Source organism: Lacerta agilis, chromosome 3 (genome assembly GCF_009819535.1).
Source record: "Lacerta agilis isolate rLacAgi1 chromosome 3, rLacAgi1.pri, whole genome shotgun sequence".
Classification (NCBI taxonomy): domain Eukaryota; kingdom Metazoa; phylum Chordata; class Lepidosauria; order Squamata; family Lacertidae; genus Lacerta; species Lacerta agilis.
The window spans coordinates 34,404,637-34,419,908 of NC_046314.1; the positions used below are offsets into that span (position 1 = coordinate 34,404,637).

The 15,272-nt window shown below is 39.5% G+C and overlaps 1 protein-coding gene across 1 annotated transcript in view; it reads left to right on the forward strand.

Moving 5' to 3' along the window:
- COL19A1 (collagen type XIX alpha 1 chain) overlaps positions 1-15,272 on the forward strand; it is a 177,188-nt gene that overhangs the window by 62,281 nt on the left and 99,635 nt on the right. Inside the window, exons 10-12 of the mRNA XM_033143221.1 lie at positions 6,369-6,422; positions 13,260-13,313; positions 15,092-15,136. Coding sequence (XP_032999112.1) covers positions 6,369-6,422; positions 13,260-13,313; positions 15,092-15,136 — 153 coding nt within the window. The remainder of the gene's footprint in view (positions 1-6,368; positions 6,423-13,259; positions 13,314-15,091; positions 15,137-15,272) is intronic.

Here is a 15,272-nt window from a genome sequence, read left to right on the forward strand (position 1 = left end):
TACCATTGTACCCATGGGCATCACATTGGGGACCCTAGAGTTAAAAGGTCACAGCAAAGGGATTAGAAGCCTTCCCTAGTTTCTAGGAATGTGAATCATCGTTGGAGGGTCTAGGAATGACTAATACCATAGGGACTAATAGACAGTCCGTAAAAACTTTGAAATAAGTTTTAACAATTTACTCTACATTCTTATATGACTTACAGGAATCTTAATAAACAGATAATCAAAAAGGGGTGGGTGGGTTAAATAAAATGCGCAGGGTAGTATGAACCACATATAGCACACAAACTGCTTCATGGGTCAAATGTTGACTGCTCTGAACCTAGTTCAGCTGTGCATGGACTGAAGAGTTTGTTCAATTTGAGTCTGACCTCTGCTTATTAAAGTGACAATTATATGATGTAGGCATAACTTCATAATCTAATTTGCTGTAGTACATACGGTAGTTATCTTAAAGGCTCATGGGGAGGGGAAGTTGATTTACTGTTGTCATGAAGCAGCTGTGTATATTTAGCCTGGTTTCTAGTTAGTGTTAGTCACACTAAAGTATTTTTTTTGTAATTAAAAAAAGAATAGCAGACATAGAACTGCATGAATTCAGAGTATGCAGTGTGTAAAAATACATTTCAAGAGACAACGAAATGGTTAGGGGCTCTCTTAAAATAGCTGGAAGCAGCCCAGGAAGCAAAATATGATGCAATGCTCATTCTGTGGGCAGTCAGAGAAACTGACATAATTAATATCTGCTCACCCTCTCTTCTTCCTTTCCTAAGTGCTGGTGGCAGTTGCTAATAAACATAGTCAGGATTTCATCCTGCTGCTGGTGACTGAACCAACTTAGTATGTCTGCATTCAAAACCATTTCAATGAGAAACACTAAACATCATTACTTCAATTCACTGGGTGTGAATTTCTGGAATGAGTGCAAGCATGTGTGCAGCTCATTTTGCTTGATTTCCTCACCCCCCACCCCACCCCTTGCTCACATGCCAATAAATAAGTGGTGCCAGCTGGTTTTTACAGGTGCAGCCCTTTGAGTATCTGCTGATGAATGCTGTGATTTCAGGAAGACAGGTATAAAAGCTGCAGGATATAGTTCGTGGAGGCAATTTAGTGTATATAAAGGAGTAGTGACTTGCAAAAATGCCTTATTTTTAGAAAATATTAACTTGATTGCTTGCCTAATTGCTTTCCATCATTTATATGCAACTGCTGCTGTTCAGACTAGCAAAGAATAAAACCATACCCTAGCCTTATGGGCAGTTGCTTATCCCAAGAGGTATTCTAACAGACTCAGCTTTCCTTTCACAACCAGCTATTTATCTCATCTCACCTGTTTTACTTAACTTTATGAGCATCAGTAGAATCTTAATAGAGTCTGGCATACTGATATGAATCCAGACTGTCCCTGAAGGGCTCATTCCATTTACAGAAGGGGCTGAAACACCCAGCGGCAGAAGGAGGGCAGGTGAATTTTTACTTATTTCCACTTCCCAGTGCAACTTTTCAAACCATCACCCACGTTGTTCTGAAAAGTCTCCTAACCTTCCAGAGCAGCTTTTCAGGGAAAGGAGGAATCAGCAACCAACCCTTCCCTGTAGCAGGACCATCCGTGTGCAGAGTTCCACACAAATACTCTACATCCAACCCAATGTGTCTAATATTTCTAAACTTTTTTCCCTGTACTGGGGTGTGTTGCATGTATAAACAGTGTTCGCTGAGATAGGTCAGCTAAATTGTGTTCTAATGATTCATGTGATTTTAGGGTTGGATGCAACCTAAAGGTAATTGTGATTCAAAAGGAGGAGACATTTCTTAAACGTAAGCCATTTATACCTCAGAGACCTGCTTCTAATGAAATATCTGACTCATTGTGTTGGTGAGGTAACCCTCAAGCACATCAAATCCACAGCAGTTGTACCATCTATGATATAATGGCAGAAGCAAGGAATCAAATCAACATGCAGCTTAGATTTGAAATTCCGTTTTCTTTTGAATACTCACATTTAATTCAGCCTCCTGAAATACCACTTTAACCTAACAGTCTGAACAGATTAGCCCATATGTTAGAATAATGCAACATATGACATTCCCAAGCAATGTAAAGCAGTAGAGCAGAGGGGTATAAACATTTATCATGCAAGAAGTGCCTTCAGAATCAGATTAGTTTCATAATACTAGCAAAATCTTTTACATTTATTTATGCATTAGAAGGCAAACATATGTGGCTTGTCATTATTATTATTATTATTTATGTACATTCATACGTTGGGTTACAGACGCTTCAGGTTGCACATTTTCGGGTTGCGCACTGCACCGAACCCGGAAGTACCAGAACGGGTTACTTCCGGGTTTTGGCGCATGTGCAGAAGCAATGCTGTGGGTTGTGAACGTGCCTCCCGCACAGATTACGTTAGCAACCCGAGCATCCACTGTACTAGAATACTGCTTTCTTGTTTTCCTTTAATTCCAGATCTTCAATGTTTCATCAACTGAAACATATGATATTATTAGCACATTAGTGGACAGTTCCCCAGGCTATATAATTCCTGAAGTCTGTGAAACATGCAGAAGGGAATCTCTTCCTTAGACAATTGTTTCTAAAGACTATTGTGAGGTGCCATTTAAAATATTTGTTCTACAATGTTGTGTTCAGAAGGCTTTCTTGCTGAAGAAAGTACTATATAACACGTGGGGTTTATCTCCAGTTTCAAAAGTAGTGTATGGTAGGCTCATACAATTTAATTATCATTATACTTGTACAAATGGACAGTGGGTTTTACATATTATTTCAATAGTTTTGTGAAAGCACTAAATTCTTAAAATTGGAACAAGTATGGCCTTTTGTATTCAGCACTGAGTTGTTCTCTGCAGCAAACTGAAAGTTAGCACTGGGATTTTGTAATCTACAATGTACAAGTGGACCCCCCCCCCCCGTGTGACCAAATCAAATGCACTTCATACAGACATTTGTGTGTATCAAATCCCAAGAGACCATGAATTCATATACTGAGAAAGTGAACTTATGATTTTGAAAAAAGTCAATTTAGTTTTTCAACATTAACCCCTACTTTTTTTCTTTATAGTTTGAAGAACTGCATTTCCAATTTATGTTGTGATTGTCTCTGTCCTTCTAACTGCAGGAGTTATGTTTCTAGATTTTATATGCTGAAGGTGACAGTAGACCAAGAATTTACTAGGTTTTTCTCCTTTATTCCTGTAACTTTGCTTTTGATAGGTTAATGTCAGGGGTCAGCAAACTTTTTAAGCAGGGGGCTGGTCCACTGTCCCTCAGACCATGTGGGGGGCCAGACTATATTTTGAAAGGAAAAAAATGAACGAATTTCTATGCCCCACAAATAACCCAGAGATGCATTTTAAATAAAAGGACACATTGTACTCATGTAAAAACACACTGATTCCTGGACCGTCCATGGGCTGGATTTAGAAGGTGATTGGGCTGGATCCGGCCCACGGGCCTTAGTTTGCCTACCCATGGTTAATGTAAATTCTGTTGTTGCTGCTATATAGGTTTTTTTGGGGTGGGGGTTGGCTTATATTTTGCAGTGGACAGGACTTGGATGAGCTTCATGTAGCATTAAAGAGTTATTTTCCCATTTTTCTGTAGCAGCATCCATTATCCTGGCCTTGAAAGAGATTGAACCTGGATTAATTTGAAAAAAGAAAGTCAATCAGTTCTGTGTGCATTTGTGTATTGAAGCCCTGATCATTCAAATGTGATGAATTGAGCTGCTTCTTTGACATGGAAGGAACAGACACACCCAGTTGTATTTTTGTTTAAAAAACAACAACTGCCGTGTTGTCTGAATTGGCTATTTTGTCAATTTTGCAAGCAACCTTCATAGACATCAAAGACTTGGATATCTGAAAATACTGTAATCTGGCCTAAAACAATTTTGGTTACAGTAGAGAGAAGTGTATAGTCTCACTCACTAAGGTATTTAATATCTATGACTTTTACTTTTGTAATATTGGCAAATGAGTCTGTAATGTTGTATGCAGAAGAAAGGTATTACAATCCAAAACATTATTTAGGATAAAATAGAAATCTCCCGTTATGATTAAATGGTCATAGGACAGCACCTGTAGATGTTGAAAACAGTTGTGAAATTATGATCGGAAGTCTACATTGGTGTCATAAATATTTATGATTGCTAAATTTTAGCTAGCAATGTAATATATAACGACCCTCAGGGTCCTTGATTTCCTTCTCTACCGGTAGTTGCAAAGTTTAAGATTTGCAAAGCAGGATAACTACCCCTTTGACTTTTTTTGAGAGAGATCACAGTCATGTTGTTGTTCAGTCGTTCAGTCGTGGCCGACTCTTCGTGACCCCATGGACCAGAGCACGCCAGGCACGCCTATCCTTCACTGCCTCTCGCAGTTTGGCCAAACTCATGTTAGTAGCTTCAAGAACACTGTCCAACCATCTCATCCTCTGTCGTCCCCTTCTCCTTGTGCCCTCCATCTTTCCCAACATCAGGGTCTTTTCTAGGGATTCTTCTCTTCTCATGAGGTGGCTTATGATCACAGTCATAAGCCTCACTTACTCAGCACTTGCATAATGTATGCCTGCCTGTTTTAGGAATATGGCTGTCTTCACTGAGGACAATTTCTGCTCTCAATTTTTAAAACCTGTAGTTAACACTAATTTGTATTTATTGAGGTGGCCCAGGAAATTGGAGAGGTACGCATAGCGGTGTTCTCTGAAAATTAGTGTACTGGGGGAGTGCAACAGAGCCCCATCAGTTTCAGGATTCACTATTCGTTTTTAATCCCGACAAGGCCAAAGCTGAAATGTGCCTATTCAACATCATTACAGCAGGAAGGGAGGAAGGAAAAGGGAACCATCCTGGGGCCTTTACATTATATGAGTTTAACATTGCACACGCCTACAAAGACCAACTCTGAAATAATCACAGTCCTATTCCAGTTAATATCCATTTCACATATAACAACTAGGACAAAAGTGAGTTGGGGTTGGTACAGTGTGTGTGTGATGAAAGGGAGAGATGAGTTTTATAAAATGAAATTTCTCATGGGCCATACCTAGTAAACTCTAAGCCTGTTGTGCAGATCAAACAAGCAATCCAAGGGGACTGCTGGTATGAGGAAGTGTAAAGGGAATTCCAACAAAAGAGAGTTAAAATGTTATGGCAGGAGAGGCTGTCTGTTCAGCTTTTGTCCCAAGAGAGAACATCAAGCCATATGTTTGAAGGAAATTAGCATGGTGTATTTCACATCACTCTTCAGCTGGGTGTTTCGTAAGGAAGTCCTCAACTGATGCTGCATTGCGGAAGGTCCTTATGTGGCCTGCATGTCAAAGACACAAGATTACTGGATGTCAAATGTAAAAGTTTGTGTTTCTGTCTCTTGCCATCTGGCATACCTCTGAAAACAACTCTCAACCACCTATTTTGGGTGGTTGGGGAATATCATAATGCATGCATTATTACAGTCAACCCAATGAAGCATTCCCTTCTCTCTTGCGTATTTGAGAATATCTTCCTTGGTGGGGAATTGGAGGAATTTTACAGCAAAGACTATAGGAGTGACCTCCTTCCTGTGTAGTGAGATAAAAGATCTAGGAGCTCGATATCTAATTCAAGGGATAAATCCAAAACAGCATGCAATGGAGAGCCAATGAAATTTGTGGGGTTCCCAATAATTCCTATATTGTTCTGGTGAGAGTTTGAGGTTTTTCACAAGCAGCCTTGATATCAGCCTATAGGGCCTTGTATATTAATGATCCCCCCCCCCCGTCCTTTGTGCCAGCCTTGTTTCACCTATTCCCAAGTGGTTATTTATTGTATCCACTGAGAACTGTAGCACAGCCACTGATTTTTTAATAATGTTTTTAAATCTGCTGCCATTTTTTTAAAAAGTGCAGAAGAAAACCCTCCTTTGCTTCTTCTGAAGCAGAGTTGGGGGAATAGTGCTGTTATGCCCTGGTGGGGAGGCAGTCTTAGGCCCTTGGGGAACTGCAGAATTATGGCTCATTAGCACAGTTAATGAAGGAGATTAAGGTGTGAATGCCACCCATCTGCCTTAAGTGAGGTTGAAAAGGATTCAAAAGAGGTACATTTGCTTTTAGGCACAGAGAAACACAGCTTGAAAAGGCAGCCAAGGTGTGGAGCTCATCTAGGCGTGTCTGAGCCCATCTCCATCTTAGCAGGAAGTCTCTTGGCTGTCTGTCTCTCAGCTTGTGGTACTTTTTTGCTGTTCTTGTTCAGTAGAAATAATGGAATAAAAAATAAAGCAGAATCAAACATTTGAGGGGCTGAATGTTTTCTTAAAGAACAACTTGGACAAGCTGGCAAATCCGTCTACAATTTATTTTACAGGGTGAAGAAGGAGCTAAAGGAGAAAATGGCACCCCTGGTTTTCCCGGCGAGAAGGTGAGTTTCCTGCCTCTGAACTTATGAGTTGCAGTGATATAATTCAATTGGTGTTATTGAACTGTAAAAAAATAGGACGTTTGGCAAAAGAGTCTTATATTGTTGGCATCCTGAGAACCAAAATAGTTTAATATATGTAAACTAACTCTGATGTTTGTTATCATTTAAAAACACAGTAGAAGCTACTTTTTAAAAACAATAACCGACAAATCAGATTTTCCCACCTGTCTTGGGAGGCCAGGACCTTGACTGTCAGCTACAAAAACTGAGGCTGCTGAATAGACTCTTGCTTGCACCCTGCCTCTTAACACAGGGGCGGCCCAGCCCATTCTACAACCTGAGGTGAAAAAAATAGCTACTACATAAATCATAAAACTTGTCATGGCTGACCAAAAAATGGGTCACTAGAGGGGTGAAATATGAGGTGATGAATATTAAATCAGTTCAGTGAATTCTTCAATAGATCAACTTGGAAAACACAGAATAATAAGAGTGAGCTAATGAGTAGTCCCTGCTTATCTATGTCACATTGCAATATATGTTGTAGGCATTTCTCATCTGTGTGTTGTTTCATTTGTACATTTAATAAAATCATACCATACAGTGTAAAAATTATCTTGTTCTCTCTCTCTACCCTTGCCACCTTGAAGGTGGCAACTGCCTATTTATGGCTCAACAGATCATCTTCAGTATAAAATGATCTCCCTGTTTTCCTGGGAAAAAATTACAGGCCTTTTCTGTTTCATAATGACAGACAAATTGTCATCATATTAAAACTGAAGAGAGATTATATGAAATTTGGAATTGGCACTGTAAAAGCACAAAGCCAATTGCTGTGACGTGAAGGAGGGGAAGGAATCTGATAGAATATTCAAGGCATGAATTGTTTGTATAATGGAATGTATTGAGTAGAAAGATTAGTCAAAATAAGTATTCAAAAACAAAAGAAGTGGAAAATTGTCTGTCTGACTCTGTATCTAGGCTGATAATGTTCTAAACTAACATTTTAGCAAGCACATACTCATACCCGATCTTTAGACCTAGCTAAATTCACTGTTTTCTGAAGATTGGTGCTAAAAGAAAACTGATCTGATACTTCCTTTTTTATATAAAAAGTGTAGCTTTTAAGTATGTAATTATTTTACTTTATTTGTATCCCACTTTTCTAAACGCATAAAGTGGCTCTAGAAAAAAACCCAAACCAACCACAATAATAAAAATTAAAATACTAAGATTAAAAGCCTACAAACAATAATTCACCATAACTTGCAATCTATTATACTAATTATCAGCAATTAACATAGGTGTGATAAGATCCAGCTGCTGTGCGCCACAAACCAACATTTCTTGTGGTCACATTTTGTACCAATTAGTCCTTAGGATGTTGCGTGTCTACAACTTCCGTCTTCCTTAATGTTAGTTGGAGTCCAATGACTTCTCTGTTTGTTCTCCCTTCTTCTCATTACACCATACTTTTGTTTGTTTGTTTTTTTGAGGAGGCTGATCTGGCATGTATCACTGAAACCTGGGTGGGTGAACAGGGTGGAGTTGGTCTCACCCAGCTGTGCCCACCTCAGTCAGCACACTGTTATAAGAAAAATACTGCTCCCTTTCCCTTATGGGGTATCTAAGAGCCCGTATAGAGTCCTTAAGTTGGTTCTCTATCGGTAGGAGAAAATAACAGAGGCCAACCAGAAAATATAGAGAAGCAAAGTAAGCATGTTCTTTATGACAGTGTTTTTCAACCTTTTTTGGGCAAAGGCACACTTGTTTCATGAAAAAAATCACGAGGCACACCACCATTAGAAAATGTTAAAAAATTTAACTCTGTGCCTATATTGACTATATATAAAGTAATTCTCTCTCTTTTCCCACGGCACACCAGGCAACATCTCGCGGCACACTAGTGTGCCACGGAACAGTGGTTGAAAAACACTGCTTTATGAAACTGTTGCAACTGGGTCCCCCAATCCCCCACGCAGGGAGGGAGGAGAGGAACCAAGAACATTGGTGTGCAAGCTCTTATATATACTTTTGAAATTGCCTACCCTGTAGCTTAAGACCACCCCCAATACATCACAGAAAGAGGTGGTCCCCAGCAGAAATTTGAGTGTGTTGCTTCTCTCCTGTCTGCCAGTATAATGTCTTATCTAGATAGCCAGATAGCCTGGCCATTCCTTTGAGATGGTAAATACTTAGTTCCTGAATCTCTTACACATATTGATAGTGTGCTCAGCTTAACAGATACTTGCCAGACTGTATTTACAGGGAGGTGTAAGCCCCTACATTCCAAAGACAATTGGAAAGCTTTTCCCATTTCCTTTCTCCTCGCAGTGAAATATTTGAGGTCAATTTGGGAGAGTCAAAATGGCTTCAGGATTGTTCTCCTGTACTATTTCAGACACTTATGTATGTGTTTGCCTTGTACATTTATGAACATTTATTTTTTATATATAACAACACCTTACTAAAACACACTTTTCCTGTCACCTCACACCTAGCTACGCTGGCAACCTTTTAGACCCCCAGTCTCCATTCACACCTCAGGGTGTGGGGAAGAACAGTTCTGTTGCATTGTCAGTGGCGCTGTGTTGTTTCTCAACAGCCCTAGCTTGGCCAGGTAATTTTGCCTAGGCTAGCTCAGGAATTCCTCTTTAGCTTGTATCTCTCCCTTCACATCCCAAATAAGCAAAGTCCTACCATTTATTAATTTCTAGGGTTTAGGGGGGTCCCCCTTCAAACTCATAACACTATTATTGTTCCATTCAAAGAACCTTAGTCTTCACTATTTCAACAGCATCTGCCCCTTGCAGAGTGTGCATTTCCACAATATTCTGTATTTATTGCAGACTCTTTTAATATATTCACTCTCTGTGAGGTAAAGAAAGCAAATAATTCATCAAGATTGAAATTGAAATGAATAAAACCGACACTTGCATACGGAGGCGACTTTTACAATCTGGGTTACTTCTGGACCCGAACAGTAATGTTTCATTTTTACAAAGTTTGTGTATCAGCCTTGCAAGGGCTGTGTAATGGACTGTGAAAACTGAGCTTGTTTCATTAAAAAGCTCTGAATTGGAATGCTTGGCTGTTTTGCCCCAGTGCTACACTCTGGTTTGACGCAAGACCAGTATGGTTAATGTTAACGCAGTACTGGTTTGTCTTTAGGCCACCATACACATTCCTTTTATAGGAATAAACAAAGGTGTCTTAAATGTTATACATCTGAAATATGCAAATGTCTATCATACAGGCAGTCATCAGGATCAACAACTATGTGTGCAAATTTTGAGGCAAACCTGTATTTGCTCCCATATTATGTGTGAAATGGCCATTTGTGGTCACAAGTGTTTAAAGAACATTTTTCCAGAACTGACTTGGTTGTTAACAGCCTACTAGAACATTCTCAGGACTTTTAAGCTAAGTTACATTTGCTGAGACCACCTGCTAAGCAGCGTTACATAAATAAAAACATTTCTTTCTTGATTTTTCACACATATTTGCTTCAAGATTTAGCTTTTTTAAATGCCCTGAAGCATTCATTTTAGAAAAAAGGATCTAAGTAATCTTCAAAAAATAAAGACATGTAGATAGGAAACACAAAAAAGATGTATTGGCAAGTCTACTCGGACACTGGCTCTTCTTTTCGAGATTAAGAGATTAATATTCTCTTAGAATGCAAAATATTTTCTAAGAGATGCAAAATATTCTAAGTGTACTCAATTGCATATTTCTATCAGCTACAGTGTATACAGTCAGAGAGACAATTTGCAGAGATATTGCAGACCCGGGCAAAACCAATTTGGCAATCTGCTTGCTGTCTTAAAATGTCTTTATCAAAATAGATGAATGCCTGTGGGAAATTGATGTTGATCTGGATACTCTAGGGCAGGGGCCAGCAACCTTTTCCAGCTGTGGGCCGGTCCACCATCCCTCAGACCATGTGGTGGGCCAGACTATATTTTGAAGGAAAAAATGAACGAATTCCTATGCCCCACAAATAATCCAGAGATGCATTTTTTTTTAAAGCACACATTCTAAAAAACACGCTGATTCCTGGACCATCCGTGGGCCGGATTGAGAAGGCGATTGGGCCGCATCCGGCCCACGGGCCTTAGGTTGCCTACCCTTGTTCTAGGGCATGTTCTAGAGTGGAAGAAAGACCAAAAGGGCATGTTCTAGAGTGGAAGAAAGACCAAAAGAAGCCTGGCGGAAGGGCTCAACCTCTTTTCTTTGGCCTTTGACCCTACCCCTGGCCGACTCTCCATTGTCCTACCTGTCCAAGGGTGGGTCAAAGGCCAACCTAAGCAGGTGGGTGGCACCCTCCCAGGTAACCCCTGCTCGGTGCCGCAAACCCCACTCACCTGTGTGGAAGGGAGGGCAGAAATCCAGGGGACAGAATGAGCTCTAGCAGGAAGGAGAATAAGAAGCCTATCAGCTTGGGTGGAAGCCTATAGATCCTTATATCACCTTGCTTAATTTATTAGCCCAGTTCACAAGCATCCCCGTAACACAACGACCCTGAATTTAATTTATGCAGAACAATAAAGGGCTTTGAATTTTTTTTTTTTTACTGAAATGAAATAATGATATGCAAGAATAGTGAGCAAAGATGAAGTCTCATCGAACAAGGAATATGACCGTATGTTCAAATTTAAACACACTGAAAATGCCACCGGATGTAATTATCTGCATTCTGAGATTTAGACCTATTTTCACATTCAGGGCCAAGTAATGTGTATAGAAATGTTGATATATGACTTTCTGCTGTACAGTTTATTTTCTGTGTGTGTTTTTTTACACCTGTTTTCTGATGTCACACTCTTAAGTAATCACTACTCTCTCACCGAAGCACTTCTTTGCTAGTTGTTTATCCTGTGAGATTCAGAACTTTTTGAAAGCTGTGAGTGAAAAAGAGGAAATGGTTTACCCTGGTAAAATGCATTTTGTATTGTATGGCATGAAGCAATGCAACAAGACAGGGTAGGCAAAAGAGAAGTTAACAGCATGAAACTTTTGTCTTCTGTAATGCTAATGTGAACCCAGTGACCTTTTTGGTCACTGCCCCGAAAATATAATAGCAGCTGTGAGAAACTTTTGTTTCAGGAATTTCTTCTGGAAGAGACAAAAATGAGACTGCAGAAATTCCCTCAAAATGTGGTCAACTGAAAGCCACATTGCCATTTGATGGTACTTTATAGGGTCACATGAGATTCTGCCGAACAGTTGGATGCTGTTTTTGTTAAGCCAAGCAATAATCTCAAAGCAAGATGTTTTAAAGCACCCCCAATTCCAAAGCATGATTCATTTGTGTACTTGTTTCTTAAAAGTGGAATGCTCAGTTTTAGTGCTAATTGCTTACAGACATCTCGATTCTGAAAATTCACTAGTATCAATTTTGTTAAATGAAGCAATGTGAGCATATTCAGTGGTAGCACAGAAGCACCCACACCTTGCAACTGTTGGATATACACATTTCCTCACTTTCACCATGTAGGACACCTGTTTCCCTTGACAAGTTAGACGTTGAGTGACTTAAAAAAGGGGGCAAGGGTTGTATGGATGGTGGATCTGTATTTTTGGAACGACCTCTGCATAGAGATCTAATATCACATATAAAATATATAATGGCTGTGCAGGTTCCTAGGGCCTACATGTAAATGCTGGGCTGCCCGATGTCCTTTGTGATAGCTTAGATAATTTGTAACTAACTGGGACTCTACTGCATCTTGAAAAATATGCAGTATGACCATATGGATAGTGAGGTGTGGACCAAAGTGTATCAAACACTGTCAAATTAAGCAAGCATATCCACAGTTCCTTTTATGCCCTGTTCATTCCAGGCAGAGGTCTGTGCTTAATACATTGTGTCCAAGCAGTTTTTGTTATTTTGCCCTGAGCTTTTCCTGTGAAAACCCACTCTTTAATGCTGAATCGGAGCAAATGACAATTCAGGTTTTCCATGGACTGATGTTTGGCCCAGCTGAGCTTTAAAAAGCGGGTTTTTGCAGGGAAAGTTCCGGACCGGGGGGGGGGAGGCGCTTGGACATGCAGCTTTAAATTGTGGACCATGCCTGGAAAGAGCAGAGGAAATGTAAGCCCAGAGTGCCCTGAATATCCTACAGCAGCCTTTTTCAAACTGGTAACTTCTTGATGTTTTGAACTACAACTCCCACCAGTCCCAAACATCAGATTGGCAACAGGTTGGGGAAGGCTGCTCTATAGACACCATATTCTATATTATATATTGGGCAAATATGCTCATACTTCAATAAATGTCCAGACTATTCTAGCCCTTGGTGTTACAGTTGGGTTAAAGGTAAAGGTAAAGGGACCCCTGACCATTAGGTCCAGTTGTGGAGGACTCTGGGGTTGCAGCGCTCATCTCGCTTTATTGGCTGAGGGAGCCTGCAAAAAACTTCCAGGTCATGTGGCCAGCATAACTAAGCCGCTTCTGGCAAACCAGAGCAGCGCACGGAAACACCGTTTACCTTCCCGCCGGAGTGGTACCTATTTATCTACTTGCACTTTGATGTGCTTTCAAACTGCTAGGTTGGCAGGAGCAGGGACCGAGCAACGGGTGTTCACCCCATTGCGGGGATTCGAACTGCTCACCTTCTGATCGGCAAGCCCTAGGCTCTGTGGTTTAACCCACAGCGCCACCCATGTCCCATCAGTTGGGTTAGAACATATCAAATTGTTCTATCTATATAAGTAAGATAGGATAATGGAGAACCTTGCTATCATTTCTTCATGATTCCACATAAAATGTTTCTAATTAGTTAGTTAGTTAATGGCTGATGGATAATCCAGTTTATATATAATTTGCTTCAGGGAGAAGATGGTCTGATTGGTGTTCCTGGTCCTCCTGGTGGTTTTGGTGAAAAGGTAGAACCGATTTATATCAATTTATTGCATCTCTTTGTTTCTTATTTCTCTTATTCTATTCCTTTCTGTTTTCCAGAAGTAGCAAGAGCAGAATGTTGGGTTTGGCTGCAAAAATCCCTTGAACTCACCGAATAGCTGTATCAAAGTTCCCATGTTCTGGTCAAACTCAGTGGGTTGCTGTGACAATAAAATGTATCCTAAACTGCTTGGTGGAAGGTCAAATATGATAAGTAGATGAATACACCAAAAGGTGATCCAGAGATAGCAAGGAGGAAAACACAATGTTGGCTTCTTTCCAGTCTAATGTTGTGTAAAAACATGGGGCCCATTGTTTGATACTAACCTGTAGAGTAATAGTGTTCTTTTAAGCACCAGTGGGAGCATAGAAATGTGCACCGAACATGACAAAATATGTTTTGTGTATATTTGATAATTAAAAGGTCATGATCATTGTGCAGTACTTTATATTAGTGAATCTATTGATAGAAAAAAATCATCTTTCCCAGATTTAGAGGGACTATCCAACTTTCCATATTGTGATTTTTCATAAGATGCATTCAAACACTGCATCCAGAAACTATTTTTGAAACCACACAGCCTCTTCGTTTTAGTGTACAGTAATAGATATTGTACACACACCTTAATATCCAGGCTTATGCATTTACATTTTCTCAGCTTGAGATCTCTGGATAAGCAAGATGTTCTACTTTCTGGGAGAACACATCATATCAATAAGACTGGGTGTGCTGTTAAAATATTAAAAATTTTCTTCACATTTGCCCAAGAAAACTTTATAATATATGTAGGCATTTTTGTTTAAAATCTATAACATTTTCCGGGTTTGCAACAATTAAACAAACTTCTTTAACTTGTGTGTGCGCGCGCATCTTTTTATGAGTGTCTGTTACTTATACTATATAAGAATTTTTCCAGTTAACCCCTATTTTTTCTAATCTATCAATGAAGCATTGTTTTACAGGAAATAACAGCTTGGGTGGCTATTTTGAATGACCATTTTCAAGCAAAAAGGCAGTAAAATGCCTGTCTCTCAGCTACTCCATTGCTAATAAAAAAGTCTGCCGCTAGAAATAGCACTCAGTGTTTTATCTACCATGAATAGTAAAATGGTGATCTTAGCTATTAAGTCAGATTGTTTCTGTGCATGGCATTCATATGACTGTTGGGAACACAACAAAAGGGAATAGGATCAGTGAAATAGTGAACTATTGGAGATTATAACCACCCAGAGGTACTTTAACAGGACATAAGGTGGTAAGTTCTGTCTATACATCTCAAATGTATAGGATCATAAGGAAGTGTGAAGGTTTGCAGGCCTCTTTTCAGTTTGTTAAATATAAAGATGGTCCAAGCTGTTTTGATCAAACTTGCAATTGTCTGGTACATCATGGGGATATCAGATTTGAAATGGCGAATTATTCTATGCAAACCTTTATTGTTATATTTTTAGCTTCCCTGCTTTAATAAAAAGGAAAATGTTTCAGAATGTTAACATTATTATCAATAAAGGCGACACAGAAACATTGAGGGATGAAGGGCCTTTGAGGCTTGGTTTTTTATATTTAGAAGCCCCATCTCAATGATTGTTATGAGTCAAAATGTATTCTGTAATTCTTTTAAGAAGTGAGCAATTAGCTTTCCCTCTTACATAGAAACACAAAAGGAGAAATGTAAAGCAGTATTCATTGCTTCAGTATGTTGAAATGGTTGTTTTACAAGTTCTGCATGCTAGTGACTTTTTACATTGCTCCCAAAACCAGGGTGAACATGGCTTGAAGGGTGACAAAGGTGAAGTTGGAGAAAAGGTAAATAATACTGTATTATATAAACTGATGTTATTTGATATTCCTATATATTGGCCTAATTATTTCTAGCTTCACCTGAGACCTAGTCCTCACTATTTCAGATGCAAAACTCCTACTTTCTATAAACATAATGGCC